A 24,930-nucleotide genomic window follows, 5' to 3' on the forward strand; every position below is an offset into this window, starting at 1 on the left:
TCCGGAATCGGAGGCAGAGGTCATATCCACTGGGCTATCACGGCCCTAGTATGTCATGGCCCTTAATTTACGCGGAAAACCAGTATTCATAACATAGCTAGTTTTACCTACATCGAAAGTTACCTTGAACCCAACTGATCCGATTCATGCCGTTACAGCTGGTACACAATGTCAGAGTAAAGGAATTACAATGTTATGTAATATGTTGTCCCGCATTACTATTAGACTTAGTACTATTAGGTCGCCTTGTGTTTACATACGTCAGAAATAACTCGGTTAAAAATAACAGTACTGAATCATTAAATAGAATTACACAATATTTATTCTCTATATCTCTTTATGGTGAGAAGTAAAATGATGATGGAATGGATAATATTAACGAAGCTAAAAACCGGCATATTACTTACTTGTGATGGTGAATTTGGAGTACCTATTTCACGCGTGTACCTATTCGTATGTAAGGAGTGATAGAGATTATAGATAAAAGGAAACAGAAACCTATATTGATAGTGTATATAAACACGTATATAATTGGAGACAAGTCATTTATCCTGCAGTCATGCACTTTGTTAATAGCACACCGCACGCGTTGTACAAACAAAACACACTAAATTCTAATCTAACATGAATGAAAATTACACCACAGACGAGACAGAGGCGCTTTTGAGAAATGAATCAACCGATGCAAATATCTGGTGAGTTAGCATATAGATGGAGTTAGTGAAAGTTCTTGTTTTTAAGTTAAGTAGATATATCAATGTAGGTTTGGTGTTTGCACTATTGATTTTTATGAAATATTAAGTTAAATAACAAGTTAGGAGTTATTAGTGATAGAGGGTATCACTAATACTGGGTACACTTTACATTTTATACAGAGTGTCCTGTAAATATTTCGACATACTTTACAAGATGATAGCTGACCTACTAAAGTAACGCAATATATATTAGCCGAAATATTAGGTTATTTTGATTTTTGTACAAAATACGCAAATCCTTACCTTTTGTGCAGTTTAGTTTACCATTGAGTGCTGAAAAAATACTTATGCATTGATTTTATAATTGGTAATTATTTTTTAATAGTTGTTTCAAGAAATGAAAGTTTAATTTTTTCTACTGCAAAGTAAGTTTTTCCTAAAAAACTGGACTATTTTTTAAACATTAAAAAAAAAAATAGTCTAAACTTAACAACCGTAAAATTTCGGCTATCATAAATATTGCGTTATTTTAGTAGGCTTTGATGCCAGCCTGATAATGTTTACGGGACACCATGTTTATAATTATTTTTTAAGCCGGATAAAAGACTATTTTGATAATAGGGTAGACCTACTGCGTTTTGCACTTGCCCTTTTTCAAGTTAATGTTTACATTTTGCCAATTTCCAGTGATACGGATACCAAAGAAGATGAAGACATTCCAAGCATATCATATTTTACATTAGTAAGTGCATGTCTTTATAATTTCATTTTTGTTTTTGTTGAAATTAAAAAGAAATTAAATTTATTATTAAAGTACTTTGCTTTAACTTTCAGTTCAGATTTGCATCCTTAACAGACAAGTTATTCATATTTATAACGATAATAACCGCGGTCATATGTGGATGCACAGTACCTGTAAATACGTTATTATTTGCTGCGTATCTTCAAAGTATGGTGGACTTCGGAAGATCAGTCCATGATGGTACACCACAAGTGGAAGTTTTTCTTCACGCAGCAAAAACATTTGCTATCTATTACAGCCTTGTTGGTGGTGTTACAATGGTCCTTTCATATATCGGTACCGTCCTCATGAATACATCAGCGTACAATCAGGTAAGAATACGTGTAACTACGTATAGCGCAACATAAAAGCGTAGAAAATAAGTGAGGGCGTGGTAAGAGCCGTGATAGCCCAGTGAATATGACCTCGGCCTCCGATTCCGGAGGGTGTGGGTTTAAATCCTGACCTGGGCATGTACCTCCAACTTTTCAGTTGTGTGCATTTTAAGAATTTAAATATCATGTGTCTCAAATGGTGAAGGAAAATCATCGTGAGGAAACCTGCATACCAGAGAATCAGGCAAAGAAAGTCTGCCAATCCGCATTGGGCCAGCGTGGTGGACTATTGGCCCAAGTGTTCATTTACACGAGCAGCATGTTGCCAACGGCAAGCCAACGGAACGTCGCCGACTGCAATCGACGGCGTTTCAGCGACAGCCGATGACATAACGGCGACACGTCATTTATCTGCCTAAAGCGACGCTAATACCTCAGTTAGACTTTCGCCTCGTACCTTTTCTTTCACTGTTGCCCTCAGGGATAGCGTAGCTTTTCACGATATCCCTGAATTCTTTATGAACATTTTATTTTCAAAAAAAATAGGGACCCTTCCTAAAACTCAACGATCAACGGCAGTCGTCGGTAGCAATTGCTGCTCATGTAAATGAACCCTAACGCCTCTCATTCTGAGAGGAGACTTGAGCTCAGCAGTGTTTTAGACAAATTGTAAAACTTCAACTTAGTAGGTACAGGATTGGAGAAGGTATGCCGATTTAGACGCTGTGCAAGTTTTTGTAAAAAATAATTTTAAATTAAGTTTTATATCTTTTTCAGTTAAGTAATTTGTTTTATTCTGAACAATACACAGGCGCTAAACACTTAAAACATCAATGACGCCTAGGAGAGTTCTAAGAATGCTTATAGTGTGTTCTGTGATTTGTTCTAAGCATTTGATAGTGTTGATCATAAAATTCTATTTAAGTTAGGCCAATAAGGCATTAAAAATATTTTACTTAATCTCTATACGTCTTAACTCAGTAATAGAATTCAAAATTGGAAATTTTCAGAAAAAACAATCCCTGGTCTACAAGCGATTTGAGCGTATAGACGAACTCAAAAATAATGCATTGTATGTATATTGTATATATTTGTATGTATTTTGTGGTACTCAACAGGTTTATCGAATACGACAAGCATATTTGAAAGCTGTTCTGTATCAGGATATCGAATACTTTGATACTCATCAAATTGGAGACTTCGCTACGAAGATGTCCGAGTAAGTGTCCCTGATAGTAATATATGATGTATATTATAATTTTATTTATTATAATATTCTCTTAGAAAAGCCATATCTCGCAATTACATTACCCAATTTCGTGTTCCAGTCATGTTGTCAAACTAGAGGACGGAATAGGAGAAAAATTGGAAAAGTTTATCTTCTACCAGGCCGCTTTCTTGAGCTGTGTTATAATGGCATTCATAAAAGGATGGAAACTAGCTCTACTTTGCCTAGTTTTATTTCCGGTCTCGTTCTGCCTATTTGGTGCTTCAGGTTGGGTATGTTTGCTATGTTCACATTTTAATTTATAGTTTACTAATATTATAAAGCTTAAGAGTTTGTTTGTTTGATTGATTGAACGCGCTAATCTCAGGAACTACTGGTCCGATTTGAAAAATTCTTTCAGTGTTAGATAGCCCATTTATCGAGGAAGGCTATAGGCTATTTATCCCTTTATTCTTACGGGAACGGAAATCACACGGGTGAAACCGCGCGGCATCTACTAGTTTATAGTGTATTCTATAATTTTAGTAGGTAATATTAATAATATAGTACTCTATACAATGAGGGTACAATTCATAATGTCCAAATTCAAGCTAATTTCACTACTAAATAGATTTTTAAAAAACTTTTCCCTGTTACACCACTTTAGCTTTGAACTATACATACATGATTACATATATGATTTGACTAGCGGACAGCCATTTATTTACCACTAGGGGTTGAATTTTAAAAATTCTTAAATCACATTACATTTGGTATTTTGTTTTCATGATCAATACATAAATTTTTATAACTGTAACTTTAAAAGAATTGATTGAATTTTAGATCGCGTCTAAGCTATCGCAGCGGGAAGCGAAGTTGTCAAGCAAGGCAGGGGCAGTAGTTGAGGAAGTGTTCTCTTCCATCAGAACTGTTTACGCTTTCAGCGGACAAAAGAAAGAGATTGATAGATATGATCAACTTTTGGCTGAAGCCAGGAGTGTCAACATTAAGAAAGGTAGAAACAATTAAGAAATTAAGTATATTACAAATTCTTTGTTTATTTCTTTTGGCTGTGTTTACTATGAAAAGCCAAACTTGGTTCAGAAGGCAAATTGAAATACTTACGAATAATTAAATTTCAGACACAAATATAATTATTTAGATAATGCATGTATGTATATAGAGGTACTTATTTCATTAAATGCCTACTAGTATAATAACTGTAATAGCCCAGTAATAGCCCAGTAATAGCCCAGATATGACCTCTGCCTCCGACTTCAGAGGGTGTGGGTTGGAATCCGGTCCGGGGCATGCATGCACCTCCAACTTTTCAGTTTTGCGCATTTTAAGAAATTAAATATCAAGTGTCTCAAATGGTGAAGGAAAAATATCGTGAGGAAACCTGCATACCTGACAATTTTCTTTATTTTCTACGTGCGTCAGGACTGCCAATCCACATTGGACCAGCGTGGTGGCATTGGCCTAAAACCTCTCATTCTGAGAGGAGATCGTGCTTAGCAGTGAGCCGAATATGGGTTGATGATGATGATGATGTTGAAAATAATTGTACTCCGTTTTCAGGTTTTTTGGTAGCAATATTTATAGGCCTTCAAGAATTCTATATTTACGGTTCTTACGCCTTATCCTTTTGGATAGGATATAAACTTATGATAAACGAACCCAAAACATATGACGTGGAGACAATGCTGGCAGTAAGTAAGCTTTTTTTGTATAAGCAAGCGCTTAGCTGCAATCACGCCTGATAGTAAGCGATGATGCAACTTAAGGTCGAACGCGCTTGCCTAGAAGATGCCTATTCACTCTTGATTGATAGATAAGTGGTGGGGAAAACGGAAACTGGAAGAGCATTCCACATCTTTGCATTGCGTATAAGAAAAGAGGAACTAAACCACTTAGTACGCGTCCGAGGAATATCGACGACGTAGCGGTGTAGATCTCTGCGATGCCTAGCAGTCCTGTGGTAGAACGGCGAAGGTAGCACAAGATCAAACAGTTCCTGAGCGCACTCCCCGTAATATATCTTGTAGAACACCGTTAAACAGGCAACCTTTCGGCGATGCTCAATATAATTAGACCGTATAACGGCATACTTATAATTTTATACTAATACCTATTATGAAGAAGCATAAGGTTGTGGTATTGTAGGAGTAATCTATGGCTCTGATTTTAACAATCCAACTCGGCAAGGCAGTATTCGGGAAACTCCGCGATATCTTTTCGTCTGAAATTTCTCAGTACCTGAAGACAAAAGTCTTTGAACAGTGCGTGTTGCCAGTGATGAGCTATGGTTCCGAGACTTAATCGCTAACTATGGGCCTCACAAGAAGGCTCAGAGTCACGCAGCGGGCGATAGAACAAGCTATGTTCGGAGTATATCTGCGTGATCAGTTTTGATTTCTAAATATTGATCGTCAAAGAATGGGTCCAGCCGTATACCTGATCGAATCCACTTTGTGAGATGTTCTGGACTACAGACCAACTTTTGCCGGAAAAATTAATCGCAGAGTCATCGGCGAAGGAGGTTACTTACGCTTTGGGTATACGTAGGTTAGAAAGATCATTTATGAAGATGAAAAATATAAGCGGCCCTATGATGCTGCCCTGCGGAACGCCATATGTTAATTGTAGCTCGTCACTCTTTGTATTTATCATTTTTTGTAATCTTAATTCGATCTGTAAGGTAACTACGAAAAAATTCAATTGATTGCCGCGAATACCCATTCCTTCCAACTTGAGTAATAGGATGTGAATAGGTACCGTGTCGAACGCCTTTGCATGATCAAAAAAACTGTGACCTTTATTTAAACTTTTGGTCTATTATATTGTTTGTGAGTGCTAGAACAGCAACCTCAATGCTTTTGTTCTTTTCGAAGCCAAACTGCAAACATTTTATGCTGAATTGATTTAAACAGTACGTTTTAACGGATGAAATATTGTTATGACATATTTCATCCAGTAAAAACACTTGTTTGTATAGTAAACGTTTCCAAGGGGGCGACATCTTGGGCTAGTAGGTAAGATATATAAACTAACGACCCAACGTTTCAGGTAACGACCTAAGTTCTATTGTGAACTTGGGTCTGAAAAATTATGAAATTGGTTTTTAAAATGTGTAAATATTTAAGGTGTTTTTTGGAATAATGATGGCTTCCATGAACTTTGAAATGACGTCTCCCCTAATGGAAACATTCGGCACTGCGACCGGCGCAGGCGCGCAGATATTCAGACTAATTGATAACGTCCCAAAGATTAACAACTCAGACGCAGGCGTGCACATGGACAGCATGTATGGAAACATTTCTCTGAACAACGTCGTGTTTCACTACCCGTCTAGACCCGATGTGCCGGTAAGTCCATCTGTTTTCTTCATGAAGTTTTTTATTTACGTAATATTTGCTAGTTTTCAAATGAAATTGTTGTATTTATTCATATATTTTACGCCTGATGGCCACCGATCTACAATGAAGTTGTGTGGTCGGTTCAAAAACCTTCTCTTATCAGAGTGAGGATGCCTGTCGGCTGTCAGGAGTAAGCCATTAAAATAGATTTATAATAATGACGACGACATACGAAACAGGTGCTTAAAGGGGTGAGCCTCAGCGTGCAACGTGGTCAAACCGTAGCCCTGGTGGGGCATTCAGGTTGCGGCAAGTCGACCATCATCCAGCTACTGTCCAGATGTTATGACGTCATTGATGGAAGCGTATGTATAACTATATTCTTTAGCGCGATTTACAATTTCTAACATTCGCCATCAGTAAAAACATCTTCAAAAAGAATTTTAGACTATTTTAAGTTACTTTTATCTTAAAAGGATCTGGTATCTATATGGTAGGTATTATTAAATTTTCTATCAGAATATTTAATGATCGTGACCGTTGATCGTTGCAGACTTAAACATTGTAATCCCTAAGTCCAGTAATCTACATTGTGTCAACTCCAAATTCCCGTAAAGGAGAGAAGTGGCTTGCGGTTGACGATGACGATGGTGATGAAAAATATGTCTGTGACAATGACGATTGTGATAATGATGTTGATGGGGGTGATCATAATTATTAACTCTTGTGTTATTAGGTAACCATAGATGAAGTCGATATCCGTACTGTATCAGTGAAATGGCTGCGCAGTAAAATCGGTGTAGTTGGACAAGAGCCAGTACTGTTCAACACTACGGTGCAGGAAAACATTCGCTACGGGCGTGATGACGCTTCGGACTTTGAAGTTGAAAGTGCAGCGATCCTTGCAAACGCACATGAGTTTATTAGAAATCTTCCATTGGTATGTAATTTGGATTTATTATCTCATCAAGATCAAAGTTTATGCTTCGTAAAAGCGAAACTTCCTACAAATATACAATTATTGTTTTCAATATCACAATAAATAAACACACACTTGCTTATTCAAAAAGAAATATCATACGATTTTCATCAATGATGTTTTTTTACCATTTTATTTAAGGTTTTATGAAAATCGGGACAAATATTACGATGAGGAAACATTTTCAACACCAAGTTAACACAAAACAATTATCTTGCATTGTGTTAAGGATAATATTATAGAGTAAGATGGTATAGTGCTTGAAAGGAGAACCTATGGATATACAGTATATTTCTCAACCATATACCTTCTGGTATATTTACGTGTCTATATTTCATGTCTTGGACGCGGTTGAAACTCTACAGCTGAAACCTAGTAAAAATTAGAAAATAGAAGAAGAAACTTTTCAGATTATCATTCATATCATCAGTCACATATTTCTAGGGTTATAACACACTGGTGGGTGAAAGAGGTGCATCACTATCCGGAGGACAAAAGCAACGCATCGCAATAGCGCGTGCGATTATTCGAGATCCATCTATTCTTTTGCTAGACGAAGCGACAAGCGCACTTGATACAGCTTCAGAAGCAAAAGTTCAAAAAGCACTTGACAGGGTAAGATTAATTCTATGATATTGAAAAATACTAGCGGACTCCATCCACGTTGAATTTTAAAGCAGTTTTGCTGTCTGAAACCGATTTCTTGATCGTATCCAATAATCTAATTTTAATAATTAGTGCTAAAAATGTCTGTACTAGACATTTAGCACAAAAGTGTATTGTTTTAGTACGGACGTACTTTCTTGTTTGTGTTGTATGATTATAAATACTTTTAGGCCAGTGAAGGTCGCACTACAATAGTTGTTGCCCACAGGCTTTCAACAATTAGAAATGTCGATAAAATATATGTTCTGAAAGAAGGCATGATAGTTGAAAGTGGAAACCACAACGAACTGATGTCTGAAAGAGGCTACTACTATGATATGGTAATGTTACAATCAAGTCCCGAGACCCCTGATGCAGGTTTGTACAATCAACTATTTAATAAAGAAACAAACTAATGGATAACTCAAGTGAAAGATCTTCATATTTTGTATAGATTTGATGACATGCCTAATTGGATTTCTATATGCATACGAGTATGAACTATTATAATTACTTTGCAGCTATAAGCGACGTCAATTTTAAGCGAAATATATCAATGGAACAAGGCACAGACGACTTTGAAGAAATAGTAGAGGTAAGTACCTGCGCTTGTGTAAACCAGTAGCATCCGTCCATTCATATATTATTTTGTCTCAAGGGATGATGACAGTTTTTTTAAATTGTATATAAATTAGGAGTATGCTAATAATAGCAAAGCAATTTTCTAAAAGTAACAGGATATCTGCGATCATTACTTTCGGAGCTACAGGGATTTAAAGGGTCAGATTTACGCGCTGCCACGGATCCATGAAAAACGCCCTATACAAAATTGCACGAATTTATGACGTCGTTGATTGGCTGATCGTTAGATTTGTATGGGCGTTCAAACAAAATTACAAATATCCTTGTTATTTCTGCGTTAATGTTTATAGTTCTTTTATTGAAATATGACTCGTATATTGTAAGGAAGCTAAAAATGTTAGATATTAATTAGTTAATATTGACCTTAATTAACTATTGTCAGTCTAGCTGTGTGCTCTTTTTTATCGCAAGAACGATTAAACCGATCCTTTGCAAATTAGCCATAGGGTCCAGCCATGAATCATATACACCAGTAAGCCATATACCAATTATGAACTCGTACGAAGAATCGAATATATTGATCATTTGATTATTATTTTAGGAAGAGAAGCAAAGTCCTGATGAAACTGTAGTAGCACCATTCTCCGCTGTGATAAAACTCAGTACCCCAGAGTGGAAGTCTATAACCATGGCTACTTTTTGTTCCGTCGTGATAGGATTTTCAGCCCCAACGTCCGGTTTGATTCTTGGAAACTTTGTCGGGGTACTTTCTAATCCAGATACAAATTTCGTTGAAGCCCAAATACGAAAATATGCATTCACCTTTGTAGGCATTGGAATAATATTTGGTATTGCATATTTATTAATGGTATGTAACTTTTTATAACAGAAAAACGTTATAGACGAAACAAAATATTCGTTAAAATAATGTTACATTGTTTCAGACATTTTTGTTCACATTGGCTGGTGAACATTTAACGACAAGGTTAAAAAAGCTCATGTTTGAAAAACTACTTCAACAAGAAATTGGTTATTTTGACGATAAGAGCAATTCTACGGGATGCCTGTGCGCACGCCTTTCAGGCGAAGCAGCTTCTGTACATGCAGTAAGATTATCTCCATTTATAGCGTAATGCATTTTTTTACCCACAACTTCGAAAAAATATTTCTTAAACATAATTTACTTTGCCAAAAAGGTAAGAATCTATTTGTATTATAATTGGCGAGATGACGGAGTAAAATAGTAATAATAGTAATGATTCGAAAAGAAGAGAAGTTAACTACTATTAAAAACTTAAAGTTAATCCTTACATGACGCAGTCAGTAGACTGCCCCCTTATCCGAAGAACTTAAGAACTTAAAGCTAACAATTTACAAAATTGTAAAAATAATACAAACTATAATATTTACCTAGAGTTTGTGTTGAGTTATTTATTAAAAATCTTTTGCACTCCCCAGGCGACAGGTCAAAGAATTGGAACAATATTACAATCTGTCACTACATTATTATTCGCTACCGCAGCTGCTATGTTTTATGAATGGCGTTTAGGGCTTGTTGTCTTATCATTCGCGCCACTATTGATTGCCATTACATATGTGGAAGGAAGATTGGTATCTAAACAATCTAAGGGAATTGCAAAAGCAATGGAATCCAGTTCTATGGTAATGAAACACAAATGTACTCAAATAATGACGTATCATACGGTGGTATAGTCTAGTAAATAAATTATTGAATTTCAGATTGCAGTAGAAGCAGTTGCTAACGTACGCACAGTTTCAGCTCTGGGTAAAGAAGACTTCTTCGTCGAAGAGTATGCCCGCCAACTGAAACCAGCACTTCAAATTGCTAGACAAGCAACTCATATGCGTGGACTAATTTTTGGATTATCAAGAGGAATCTATGATTTCGTATATTCTGCGTCCTTGTACTACGGAGGAACTTTGATGGTATACCACAACGTTGACTATGGCGTAGTACTTAAGTAGGTACTTTTCTAAATATTGATATTTCAGTTAATTATGACAGCAATGGGAGGCTTGTGGATTAGATAAGCCAAGTGTCTCGTTTCCGTGCTCCTACTTTGTATTTATATATTGTCTTCTTTTAGATTTTGTATCAATGTTAAGGTATAATTCTATATCCGCGACTTCGTCATCGTGGAAATCAATCTAAACTTTTAACCCCTATTTCACCACTTTACGGGTTGAATTTTAAAAATCCTTGAATCACATTATATTTCGTATTTTTTTATGATTTATTTGTAATCTCTAAAAATGAAGGACTTTCCATACAAACTTTCAAAAAGTACCCTATGTTTTGCTCCAAAGCCGTTTAGCCGTGAAAAGGTAACAGACAGGCTCACTTACTTTCGCATTTTTTATTTTAATATAGATTATATTGATAAGTCTTTTAAAGCTTAGCGGTTGAAATTAATTTTAAACCTTTGAATTTCACTAAATAATCCTCCTGACGTCATTCTAGGTAGTAAAAATTAGCGTATCGCAGTAACATGCGACGTAGGTGAGTGAGGTAATCTGTAATTTATTGTTTGTCACATTAAATTCTAGAGCAGCAGAGACACTTATTATGGGCTCCTCAAATGCAGCGGCTGCTTTTGCGTATGCTCCTGATTTCCAAAAGGGATTGAGTGCTGCTGGACGCATCATACAACTATTAAATCGACAGTCAAAAATTACAAATCCTAAAACACCATCGTCAGAAAATTTCGTAAGTATTTTTCACAACAATTCTTTTTTCCTAATTAACAATAACTAAATTATAAAATGTTACCTAATCGATGTACAAAATGGTATCTGTAAAATTTGTAGAAAGGAACAGGAAATGCAAGTCTACAAAACGTATTATTTAAGTATCCAACGCGCCCATCAGTAAAGGTTCTTGAAAACTTCGATCTGGACATTGAGAAGGATAAAACCATTGCATTGGTGGGTCCCAGTGGTTGCGGCAAGAGCACTATTGCAAGCCTTATAGTTTGTGCCGGTTTTTGTGAAACGATTTGGATGAAATTTCTAGTGCGTCACCAGCCAAACATACAGCTTGTAGACCAGAATCTCAAATGTTACCACCGAGATTCTGGCTTTCGGATCTATACCCGTAGGAGGATGCGGGGTTAAGTAAACAAAAAAAACACTTTTACAGTAATCACCGGTATTTGGCTTCTATATTTTTAGATGAACCTTTTTTTTTTTTACAATATAAAAGTAATGCTAAACCCTTGAGAAACCCTAAAAGGACAAAATATTAATGGGTTAAATTACATAAAAAAAAACCAGGTTTCCTAAATGTTAAGTTACTTTGTACATACTTTGTAAATAAACAGTGGTTATCTCAAATATTTGTTTTATTATACCAATCCTTGGGGATTAGATGGTGTCGATATAGCGTTTGGATTTTTGTTGACCAAACCACTGCCACGGCTAGGTATTTAAAGTGGGTCCGTCGAACAACGCACTAGAAGTTATGAATTCACATCGCTACCAGCCAAATCCACAAGGATGATTCCATTTAAGTTCGCTTAGCAATTACACACGTTTATACTAAAGGGACAACAAACACGTTGCATTTTAAACACTCACGAAAGAGGTCTAGTTATCTCTAAATCTTATTGTAATCTGAACGGTATATCCGAATCACCACCAACAATTAATGTAACGCATCCTTTTAAAAAAAACAATATATAAAAATAGAAGTTTTAGCATGACTCCATTTAACAAAAGAAAGAATAGGTACGACCTGACGTTTATGATGGAAGCTGACACCACGCGGTCGCTGACCTTGCTGTTGCATTCATCCGTCCGTCATTTTGTCTGGCGGCCAGCGAACCTCCAAGATTTACGCCGCTAACAGCATGCTACTCGACGCGTGCAAATGATTAAATGTAATAGTCAACTCAGGTTCCATAAAAATGTTCCAAGAATGACCAAAGGTTTCAGAACCGGCGTTTCAAATGTCTACAACCAATCTACGTTTCTACATAATAACGTGGTTGTATTAAGAAGAAGTGTGATTACATTAGGTCACGTATATAGGTTAGGTTAAGTTCAGAATATATTACATTCCCATCCTTAAAAGGATATCCCGCCCTAGTTCCCAGTAGGTAGCCATCTTAACATCTCACGGGAAATTTTTATGGTTGACCGGAACAAGTATCTTACATCACTGCCTCTAAGTAAATTTAATGTTTTGGGAAGTCAACTACATGTCTCCAAATTTCAGCCAGCCAAAAGCAAAAAACTCGAACGTGCCCGAGTATATAACGAGAAGATAACGGGACTTTCTTCATAAAAAACCTCACCAATAGCAAAGCTATAAAGTTACCGATTCATCTTTCTTACAGAGTACAATCAACAAATTGCACAGATAATATGTGACATTTGTTTTTAAAGTCGGTTTCGGATTCCATACCTTTCGTTACTTGTGGAATACCTCTAACCATATATTAAGTCTATATACAGATTATAAAGCTCCAACTACTTGTCCATATTTATTTGTCTGAGCACTTTAATATAAGCGCCATCTAGCAGCGAACCTCGTAATCTCTACGACATTCATCGATGTCGCTGCCTTTCGAAACAAACCTAGAGATTCCAAATTTGACCACCCAAAATTAAAATCCACGACGTTACAATACCCCCCAAAATAGTAGAAGTTTTTTGCTACCAAAAAACTTTCGCTGCCCTCAGCGCTCTAAGAAGCAATCATCTGTAACGACGTTATAAAAAAAAAAAAAAACACTCTATGCTAACACTGATAATGGAATAAAACACTCATCTAAACTACATAAAGAAAATATAAGTAAAAGAAAAAAAAATATATATACCTAAATACCGATGATACCTAAAATTAAACTATAACTAACGTTGATGTAGATACTTGTTCCGGTTTCCCTTTGCTGTAACAAAAATGCCTGGTTCTATTTTACATCTTGAATTTATACTCTCATAAAATAATAGCAAACATAATAACTCTATCTATTTTTGCTCGTCGGCAACTAATAACAATAATTTCCGGCTACCTATTATAATGTTAGGTTCAATCACCTAAATTATTCACTATCTTCTTTAAACTACGCCCACCTAACTCTATAAGAAATTCTAAAACTAAACAACACTACTGGAGAATAACTTATGAAAATATCATAAACGATCTTGTTGCTTCATGCAGCTTGATCTAACACAGCCTATTTCAAACTGTAATACATGTTATCACTATACCATATACCAACATGGGACTGAGTCTCCATGTGAAATGAGTTCATATGACTCCATAATAAATGCCCAGAGTCTGGGAATAATTCCTAGCACAACGATTGCTAACAGATCTCTGGGAACAAAGCGTCTCTGTGTTAAACACAGCACAGTAAATATCTCACGAACTATATTTTGTTCATAGCGTGATAATAATATTTCTCTAATCACCTTTCAGGAATTTCCGACTAACCCAATCCAACTTGATCCATCCATTTCTAATACACACCTACCTCATCATTTATACTGACCTTTCATTCATCACTCTATCAAACTGTAGTAACCTATTTGTATTTATAAGTGTACTTTACCATTCTTCTTGTGTGTTTAAGTACCTAACTTAGTATTTATACACTTTATGGACGAATATATGAGTTAGTCTACCGTTTTAGGTCTTTAATATGCCAAGAGCCTATTTTTGTACCGTCTTTCCTCTCTAGTTCGTATACTAGTGGTGACAATACTTTGACTATTTTACACTTTTCGTATTTAGGAGCAAGCTTTGCCATTTTGAATTTTTGCGCGTCACTTTGTGTATATGTGGTTTTCCATACCCAATCCCCTACTGCGAATCTAGCATTTCTTCGCCTACGGTTATAATATTGTGCGTTCCTAGCGTGTGCCTCTAGAAGTTTCTTGCGAACACTATCATAAATCTCCTCCATGCATCCAAACTTCCCAGCATATTCATCACGTGGCATAGCTACCTTGTACTCACTCTGCGTATCTAAGTAGAAATCTCCGTTTATCACTGGCTCACGGGCGTGTACTAAGAAAAACGGTGAAAACCCAGTCGATTCATTTATCGCGCTATTTATTGCGAACTGGATCTTTCTTAGATTTAGGTCCCAGGTTCGATGATCCTCTTCTACATACGACGCTACAGCGGTCATAATTGTTTTGTTGTAGCGTTCTACCAGGTTTACTTGCGGAGTGTAACGAGGAGTATAGTGAAGCCTTGGCACGTTGTAGCGCTTTATGACATTCCTGAACTCGGAACCGGTCATTTGTGTTCCGTTGTCCAGGATTACCGTCTCCGGCGCTCCATGTACCAGGACCAACCCGTCTTCGAAGTTTTTAGCCACCAACGCTGATGTTGCGCGGCGTAACGGAAATAGTAGAGTGTATTTAGAGAAAACGCACGTTATTACTAGCAGGTATGTGTATCCAGACCTACTTCGTGGAAGTGGACCCGCTAAGTCCAAACTCACTACTTGGAAGGGACGTGAACATACCTTTGGTTTCCCCATCAAACCAGGGACTGCTTGTGTAGAATGTTTATATGCTTTACATACGTCACATGATTTTACGAAATTTTCTATGTCTTTGTACATACCCGGCCAGAAATATCTTAAACATAAGCGTCTATGTGTTTTAAAAACACCTAGGTGTGCAGCTGTTGGTTCACAATGGTTCTCACTTATAATTTTGTTTCTCAAACCTTTTGGAATGACCTCTTTCCAATCAAACTCGCTTATTAGATCATACTTGCTTTTACTTAAGCGAAATAAAATATTATCTTTAACCATATAATTTGGAAAGTGTGTAGGTTTAGAAACACAATTATTTTTTATCCTCTCATACCATTCATCTTTCATACCTGAGGTAGGTGTATCAGACGTTGCATGGATTGCCTCAACTTTCATGAGTCGCGATAGAGCATCAGGAACTACATTGTCTGTGCCTTTTCTATGTTCTATCTCAAAATCGAATTGAGACAGTCGGCAACCCCATCGAGCTAACCTACCAGAAGGATTTTCCAAATTCAAAAACCACTTTAAAGACGAATGGTCTGTAACTATCGTGAACTTCCTACTTCCTAAGTACGCTTGGAACTTTTCGACTGCAAATATGACTGCTAGGGCCTCCCGTTCCGTAGCACTATAGTTCCTTTCATTCTTATTTAAAGATCTACTAACATAAGCTATCGGATGATCGTGACCCTCGATCATCTGTGACAACATTCCCCCCAAACCGTACGACGAAGCATCACAATGGACAGTAAAAGGCTTACTAAAATCAGGAACTGCTAATACTGGAGCTGACACCAATGCATTTTTTAGCAACGAGAAGGCCTTGTCAGCTGCCTCGTTCCACTGGAACCTCGGCGCGTTCCTCCCTTTGCTGGTCAGCTTGTTCAGCGGTGCTGCAATTGTTGAAAAGTTACGAATAAATCGCCTGTACCAAGAGCAAGTTCCTAAAAATACTTTTACTTCCCGGGCTGTGGTTGGGGTCGGAAAATTTAAAATTGAAGAGATCTTATCAGGATCCGTATGTAACCCAAACTCATCAACTACATAACCTAAATACTTGATTGACTCCCTAAAGAATTTGCATTTGTCAAAAGACACTGTCAAGTTAGCTGACTTTAATTTATCCAGGACTCTATTTAGCAACAACAAGTGAGTAGAGAAATCCGATGAACATATCACAATGTCATCTATATAACAAAAAACATAACCATTGTCTACGTCACTACAAAAGTTTTGATTTATTAATTTATCCATTAATCTTTGTTGCCGCGCCGGAGCATTACAAAGTCCAAAGGCCACAACTTTGAATTTAAATAATCCTGCCCCTTCAATTTGGAAACTCACTTTTTCCTGTGAACGTTCTGATAGAGGTATCTGCCAAAATGAAGATGACAGATCTATAGTCGACAGGAATTTGGCCTCCTTCAAACTATCAAGTATTTGAGGAATGTATGGTATAGCATACGAGTCCTTCTTTGTCACTGCGTTTAGCTTCCTGCAGTCCAAGCAGAACCTCCAATCACCATTTGCCTTTTTGACTAAAATAACTGGGTTGTTCCACGGACTTTCACTGGGAGTAACGACGTCTAATGCCAACATCTTTTTTAACTCTTCCTGCAACGCCACCTTCTTTTCCGGCGATAGCGGATATTGTTTTACCCTAATGGGTAGAGCATCACCTGTGTCGATGTCGTGCTCTATTAAGGACGTCCTACCAAGACCTTTTAATTCAAAAGAGATGTCATGGAATTTCCCTATAATGGCATTTGCTAGTTCTTTCTGCTCGGTTGACAGATTTTCCAAAGACTGAATAGTGTTTACCCTATTCGTACTCAAAGTCTCGCAGAAGCTCGCTGGTTGATACTTATAGTCAATGCAGTCTAGTATCTCTGGGGCGATATTGAATGCCCTCCAAAAATCTATACCTAATATTATATCCGATATTATTGTAGGTATAACAAAAAATTTAATGGCACAGGTAGTGTCATGACATGTTATTGGTAGGTACATGTAACCTATACTTTCCAGCTTAACACCATTTGCCACGGTGCAGGAGATATTACTAAATTTTTCTAGCTTGAAACCAATTTTGATGAAGTTTTCGTGAGAGTTGTTACCTAGTATTGAGATGCATGCTCCTGAATCAAGTAGACCACAAATTTTAAGGTTGACTACTTTAAATTTAAGATAAGGCCTAATATCATTCTTTTTTGGTTGAAATCGAACAGATGCCAAAGTGCCGAAACTTTTTAATTTTTTAAATTTTTTATTTATGCTGGCATCGTTCGAGCAGACTAGTTTTTTGGACTAGTAGCCGCTTTGTTACATTTTGGACACGTAAACTTCGTGTACCCAGGGGTTTTACAACCGTAACAGTGTACGTTATGCCTCACTAACCGCTGGTTTCTATATTTGTTACCAGTGTGTGACGGCCCTGCCCTGGTTTGGTCATTATCATTAACCCGTCCTTTGTTGTGAGGGTTACCATGTTCATATTTACCCTGGCTGTTATAAAACCGATTTTGATGCAACTTGCTATGTTGTTTATAACGACCCTGGTCATTATGAACCTGATTTGAATGAAAATTTTGTTCGTTGTCCAAATATGCCACATTTTTATTTTTATTTTTATAAGTAAATTCAGGAGTTAAAATAGAATTCGAACGGCCGGGCTCAGCAAATTGTGTGGCCCTTTGACTGGCCGCTTCGAGTTTCCTGCATGCATCTTTCAGCTGCGATATGGATGAAATGGTTGTCAACGCGAGCTGCTGCGAAAACTTTGGGCGTACATTGTGTAATAGAATTTCTAATTTTTCGACCTCGGACATCGAAGTCCTCAGCCGAGCAAACAAGCAAGCCATTATAGAAAAATATATATGCACGGGCTCTTCAGCCCCCTGCGTCCTAGATCTTATCTCTCCTCGCAACCTATAGTCATAATCGACGGGGTCAAATTCCTCTAATAAAAGATTTTTAAGGTCAGACCAAGAGCGTACCTGATCTCTGATACCTCTGTACCAGAGTAGTGCCTGATCTTCAAACAGCTGAACCGCCGACCTGAAGAGTTTAGCCTCAGAGACACCGTAGCAAAGCTGAAGCTCCTCCACTCGTTCGACGAAGGAGCGCGGATCGGTGGAGCCATTAAATTTTAGGTTCCACTTCGCCAGGTTTTTGTCCCCGGAGCACTCTATTTCCGAAGCCTCCGCTGAAGGTGACGGCTTAGAAGATGTAGACAATTGTTCTGAAACATTTTTTCCAGGCGCTTCAATGATTGCAATAAATTTTCCTAATCTCAGTCTGGCCTCCCCGACCTTGGCTGAAACCTTAGCTGATTCGTCGACCTTCAATCTGTTTACTCTATGAAACAGGTGATAGGCTAGGGCCTCTGCCCTTGCTATAGATCCCCTATCACCTGATTTTCCCCATCCTTCAATAATTGTGGCTAGTTCATTTAACTTATCATTAATTATTACTAATTCGGTGTTGCTGTCTATATTTGTTTCTAATATGGCAGTCGAGGGGCACTCAATCATGAGGCCTCGCATCTGCCTCCTAAGCTCATCTACAGTACTACCCGGAGTCTCGGATCTGATCGAGACCTCGTATACCAGCTCATCCTTCCTCAAAGAGTGAAACTGTATTTCCTTATGACCTGACATTATTTATTGGTGATGGTACAACTATTTTTTAAAACATTAAATTAATATTGAGTTACTTAAAATAACAATAATAACTAAAAATTCAGTAATTAAATTTCTCTATAAACATAACTAACTATGCCAAATACACCATCACAAAAAAAATGATCATGGGTTATTTTATATTAAGCTTATGCTGAAACAAAATCTTATAGTAATAGAAATTGGAACAGAAAACAAAAAAAAATATTGTTAGAGTGGTGTTCGGATGATTCTATTATTCCCTTTTCTCTCCCACGTTGTACAGATCCTTTAGGATTAATAAAAAAATCCCCAGGCGCCACTGCAAGCCTTATAGTTTGTGCCGGTTTTTGTGAAACGATTTGGATGAAATTTCTAGTGCGTCACCAGCCAAACATACAGCTTGTAGACCAGAATCTCAAATGTTACCACCGAGATTCTGGCTTTCGGATCTATACCCGTAGGAGGATGCGGGGTTAAGTAAACAAAAAAAACACTTTTACAGTAATCACCGGTATTTGGCTTCTATATTTTTAGATGAACCTTTTTTTTTTTTACAATATAAAAGTAATGCTAAACCCTTGAGAAACCCTAAAAGGACAAAATATTAATGGGTTAAATTACATAAAAAAAAACCAGGTTTCCTAAATGTTAAGTTACTTTGTACATACTTTGTAAATAAACAGTGGTTATCTCAAATATTTGTTTTATTATACCAATCCTTGGGGATTAGATGGTGTCGATATAGCGTTTGGATTTTTGTTGACCAAACCACTGCCACGGCTAGGTATTTAAAGTGGGTCCGTCGAACAACGCACTAGAAGTTATGAATTCACATCGCTACCAGCCAAATCCACAAGGATGATTCCATTTAAGTTCGCTTAGCAATTACACACGTTTATACTAAAGGGACAACAAACACGTTGCATTTTAAACACTCACGAAAGAGGTCTAGTTATCTCTAAATCTTATTGTAATCTGAACGGTATATCCGAATCACCACCAACAATTAATGTAACGCATCCTTTTAAAAAAAACAATATATAAAAATAGAAGTTTTAGCATGACTCCATTTAACAAAAGAAAGAATAGGTACGACCTGACGTTTATGATGGAAGCTGACACCACGCGGTCGCTGACCTTGCTGTTGCATTCATCCGTCCGTCATTTTGTCTGGCGGCCAGCGAACCTCCAAGATTTACGCCGCTAACAGCATGCTACTCGACGCGTGCAAATGATTAAATGTAATAGTCAACTCAGGTTCCATAAAAATGTTCCAAGAATGACCAAAGGTTTCAGAACCGGCGTTTCAAATGTCTACAACCAATCTACGTTTCTACATAATAACGTGGTTGTATTAAGAAGAAGTGTGATTACATTAGGTCACGTATATAGGTTAGGTTAAGTTCAGAATATATTACATTCCCATCCTTAAAAGGATATCCCGCCCTAGTTCCCAGTAGGTAGCCATCTTAACATCTCACGGGAAATTTTTATGGTTGACCGGAACAAGTATCTTACATCACTGCCTCTAAGTAAATTTAATGTTTTGGGAAGTCAACTACATGTCTCCAAATTTCAGCCAGCCAAAAGCAAAAAACTCGAACGTGCCCGAGTATATAACGAGAAGATAACGGGACTTTCTTCATAAAAAACCTCACCAATAGCAAAGCTATAAAGTTACCGATTCATCTTTCTTACAGAGTACAATCAACAAATTGCACAGATAATATGTGACATTTGTTTTTAAAGTCGGTTTCGGATTCCATACCTTTCGTTACTTGTGGAATACCTCTAACCATATATTAAGTCTATATACAGATTATAAAGCTCCAACTACTTGTCCATATTTATTTGTCTGAGCACTTTAATATAAGCGCCATCTAGCAGCGAACCTCGTAATCTCTACGACATTCATCGATGTCGCTGCCTTTCGAAACAAACCTAGAGATTCCAAATTTGACCACCCAAAATTAAAATCCACGACGTTACACTATTATACAACTTCTCGAAAGATATTACGATCCCGATGAAGGAATAGTGGTATGTATTATTTTATAGTTTTAGGCAATACAATATGACTTCTCTATTCTTCGTATAGACAATAGAGAAATTGTAAAGTAAATACTTTGAACATAATACAATCAGTAATAGTATACAATAATACTCTCAATAAGACGAGCACTTTAGTAACAAAATTATATTAATTAAACATTTAACAATAATAATAATAACATCACTTCACAGTAAGTATACTTAGCCACTCATTACACACCAAGCTCACTTAATTATATTTCGAATACATATTATAAACAACACTTTCACAACCTAATTCTTCAGTTTTAAATACATGGAATTTAAATTCAAACATGAAATACTATAACTTGTGTACCAGACGACAGTCGACACTCAACAACCAAAATTATCGGAGGGAAAGCCCACCATATTTTCTATTACAAACATTCACTTTTAGCAGGGACCAATCGCAACTCACCGCTTTTGGCGGGAACCAATAGCGGTACGACAAGATGTTGTGGCGATGCATTAATATTTAGGTTATATAATAATTGTAAGTTATTTATAACTCTTTAAGCTGCATTGTACAAAACCCACGCAACATTCCTTTGTGTTAGAATTACGTAACGCCGATGGAATGTCAACCCTTGTTAAGTGCTCACACTTAGCCAATAACAATTCGACAGGAGTTTCGACGCATAGGCGCCAGTTCGATTCTCCAATGACAGCCGTTATATTTCGGGATACAATAATCCTTTGTTTGTAAAGTATTATAAATACTTAATCTTGGCCCCACTAGGCCAGAGTACGTTAAACGGCTTAACCGGCTACCACGCTTACGGCTAAATCGCGGCTCTCATTTCAACGTCATAAATGCGTCACATACGCATTCGATTCATCTTTGTTATTTAGTTTGTACATTCTATTTTTAGTTCTATTCCGTGTACAAATATTAAATATACCTTTTTATATTAATTATGGGAGTTTAATTCATACACCACACGCGCACTCCCATAATGTCAAGAGAATTAGACAGTGCTGCCAATTTGACTTTAGTATTTTTAGTTTATATTAATCTTATTATTATTGTTACTTTACTTATACAGTACATTTATTTTCATATTTTCTATTTATCAATCTATTTATTAAAAACATGTAAATTGAAATGCGGCGGAGTCGTTGCAACGCGTCGATAACAAGTACATAAAATTCACAATATACAAGGCCTAACCCTTCTCTTTGTAGATAAACAGAAGCTCAGTATATAAGGCTATGATGGATGATTGTTAATGCTTTTCTGATTTCTAGGCTCAAGACAACATCCCTCTGCCGACGCTTCGTTTAGATGATGTGAGACAAACAATAGGATTTGTACAACAAGAACCAGTCTTATTTGATAGAACTATTGCTGAAAACATAGCTTATGGAGACAACACCAGGCAAGCTGGCATTGAAGAAATTATAGAAGTCGCAATACAAGCCAATATTCATGAATTCATCACTACGTTACCGATGGTAAGTACCACGAACTTGCATCGGGTAAAGTTATTTTTTTAGCAATATCAGTATAAATCAAACAGTTTGAATTGACATATTAAAATTCATTTGATATTGCAGGGATATGAAACTAATGTTGGTAAGAAAGGCACACAACTATCTGGAGGTCAAAAGCAGAGAATAGCCATTGCACGTGCTCTGATACGACGGCCTAGAATACTATTCCTTGATGAGGCTACGAGTGCATTAGATACAGAAAGTGAAAAGGTAATAAATAGTAGCATAAATATTAATGAAACAATAAGTCCAAGCTTTCGCTTAAATGCTGGATGGATCAAGGGTCGGATACAGAAGGCAGTTATTCATAAGACGACACGTATTGTGAGGAGGTTCCTCACTCTGAAGCGCTGATCACCGGTTGCTTGGGCACATGTATGTCCCGCAGCTGGAGGGTAAATTTTGTTTTTATAAATTGTTAATAGTGTTTTGTATTTTATTGACATTGTTGAAAAACTAAAAAAAAAAAGAAATAAATATGAAAAAAGTCCACAATACCAAGTTTTATGCAATCTGGCTTACTGCTAAATAACTCGGTTATTTTTTGAATCGGCATTTTACGTTGGGTACATCTTAACTGATAGGCTAAAATTAAAAGTACAACCGACAAGACAAGACTAGAACTGAGGATTGTACTATTATGTATTTTTTGGGTCAGGCAATTTATTAAAATAAGTATTATTTAAAATATAAATGTTATATTTACATTGTACATTTTGTCAGGTAGTGCAAGAGGCGCTGGACGCCGCGAAGGCCGGGCGCACGTGCGTGCTCATCGCGCACCGCCTGAGCACGGTGCGCGACGCGGACGCTATCTGCGTGCTCAGCGGCGGACTGGTGGCGGAGCGCGGCACGCACAAAGAGCTCATGCAGCTCAAGGGACTCTATTACAAATTGAATAGACGAGGATATAATACTTGATTTCGTTATGTGCAATATACGTGATAGTTATAGCTTCTCACTTTTATGTAATTTATGAACTAGGCGAAGGAAAAAATAATGATACTCATGGCTTAAATTAACTCTGATATCAAAAAATGTAATTCAGCCATGTACAGTTAGTACTCAATATTATTCTCAAAAGCAAGACTAGGCATTGACCAAATAATATTATTAATTTCTAAATAAATACTGTAAATAGGTTAAGAAATTATTAATATGAAACATCTATAGCCGCACTAAAAACCGATTTCTGGCGTGGCAACGCATGCCGTGGCGACGCGTCGTCATGCTATATGATGATATATCTCATCTGTTAAGTCAATTTACAAAATAATGTCGATGTTTCACATCTGCCAGGCGTCCTGTGACGTCTCATTTTTTATCGGAGTACACTTCTGTACAATTCGACCTCTTTAAAGTAATTATTGCTAACTAGCGGACGCCCGCGACTTCGTCCGCGTGTAAGTCGTTGTAAACTTTTATCTACCCTATCCTACCCCTGCCCTACCCCTACCCTACCCTACCCCTACCCTACCCTACCCTACCCCTACCCCTACCCTACCCCTACCCTACCTATTATCCCCCCCCCCCCCCCGCGAATCGCGTCGAGCGCGGCAACCGTTACACAAAAATAATCCATATAGCATGAATTACTATGCACGCGCGATGGCTTAGCGTCTTTCTTGTATAACTTTGGTGTTTCTTTACCGATTTTTATGATTCTTTTTTTATTGAATAGGTAATAATGTAAACTTTTTTAGTTAGGTATGAGTGATGAGTGTTATAAACATAAGAGTAGACAAATTTAATTAGAAAGCTCCGAACTGCTAAGCTATCGGGAGTTACACGTGCTATTGTGAGTCAACCATAAAAGATAGACATATATATGCTGTTGTGTTTTTATAGATAATTTTAAGGAGAACATTTCTGTCATACATGATTTCTATGTTGCTTTAACCATTAAGGCTGTACACGCGACGGAAATTTAAAAAATTGAGTAACTTCTCCCGTTTTCTCAATATTTCTCTTCACTGCTCTGCTCCTATTGATCGTAGCGTAATGAAAAGTATACTATAACCTGCCCAGGAGTATGTAGAATAATTGTACCAAGTTTCGTTAAAATCCGTCCAGTAGTTTTTGTTTCTATAAAGAACATACAGACAGACAGACAGACAAAAATTTTACTGATTGCATTTTTGGCATCAGTATCGATCACTAATCACCCCCTGATAGTTATTTTGGAAATATATTTCATGTACAGAATTGACCTCTCTACAGATTTATTATAAGTATAGATAAAATACAACTTGTACAAATTGCTTTCAATAGAGTCTTCTATCTGATATGCAATATTTGGTACAGCTCTAAAAATATAATATTAATTTGTTGACTCAATATTATGTAAATAGTGTTGTGTTTCGTGTTTGTACTTTGGATTCTTATTTATCTAATTTATGAAAGAATAAATTTGTTTTATAGTTTACTGTTTTTTTATCAATACAAAACATTAGTGTTTGGTTTCTTTGTGTGCCTACGCTATCCAATAAGACGCTTGTACCTATTTGAATTAAACATAGACGTTCTAAGATACAAATTTTAAAATGTTATAATCTATACTTGGGCCACAGTCAGAAAATACTCGCTGTAAACAGCTG

General features: G+C 36.9%; 1 protein-coding gene across 4 annotated transcripts; it reads left to right on the top strand.

Moving 5' to 3' along the window:
• The first annotated feature begins 251 nt into the window (after positions 1-251).
• LOC112049255 (multidrug resistance protein homolog 49-like) lies at positions 252-24,756 on the top strand. 4 transcript variants are annotated; one of them, XM_052885249.1, is made up of 21 exons: positions 254-695; positions 1,383-1,437; positions 1,530-1,808; positions 2,930-3,030; positions 3,140-3,311; positions 3,862-4,033; positions 4,600-4,730; positions 6,165-6,386; positions 6,617-6,742; positions 7,114-7,317; positions 7,801-7,971; positions 8,193-8,379; positions 8,523-8,596; positions 9,185-9,451; positions 9,528-9,689; positions 10,042-10,245; positions 10,324-10,565; positions 11,152-11,311; positions 22,088-22,294; positions 22,397-22,543; positions 23,057-24,756. In XM_052885249.1, the coding sequence occupies exons 1-21, from the start codon at positions 625-627 to the stop codon at positions 23,252-23,254; spliced, it is 3,552 nt and encodes a 1,183-aa protein (XP_052741209.1). In that variant the 5' UTR covers positions 254-624; the 3' UTR covers positions 23,255-24,756. The 4 variants fall into 4 exon arrangements, 2 of the variants coding, with proteins under 2 accessions (XP_052741209.1, XP_052741210.1); XR_008251409.1 differs by lacking the exons at positions 22,397-22,543; positions 23,057-24,756 and having other exon boundaries at positions 252-695; positions 10,324-10,530; positions 22,088-22,177; XR_008251408.1 differs by lacking the exons at positions 22,088-22,294; positions 22,397-22,543; positions 23,057-24,756 and adding an exon at positions 11,413-11,553 and having other exon boundaries at positions 252-695; positions 10,324-10,530.
• The last annotated feature ends 174 nt before the right edge of the window (positions 24,757-24,930 follow it).

Source organism: Bicyclus anynana, chromosome 14 (assembly GCF_947172395.1).
Source record: "Bicyclus anynana chromosome 14, ilBicAnyn1.1, whole genome shotgun sequence".
NCBI classification, from domain to species: domain Eukaryota; kingdom Metazoa; phylum Arthropoda; class Insecta; order Lepidoptera; family Nymphalidae; genus Bicyclus; species Bicyclus anynana.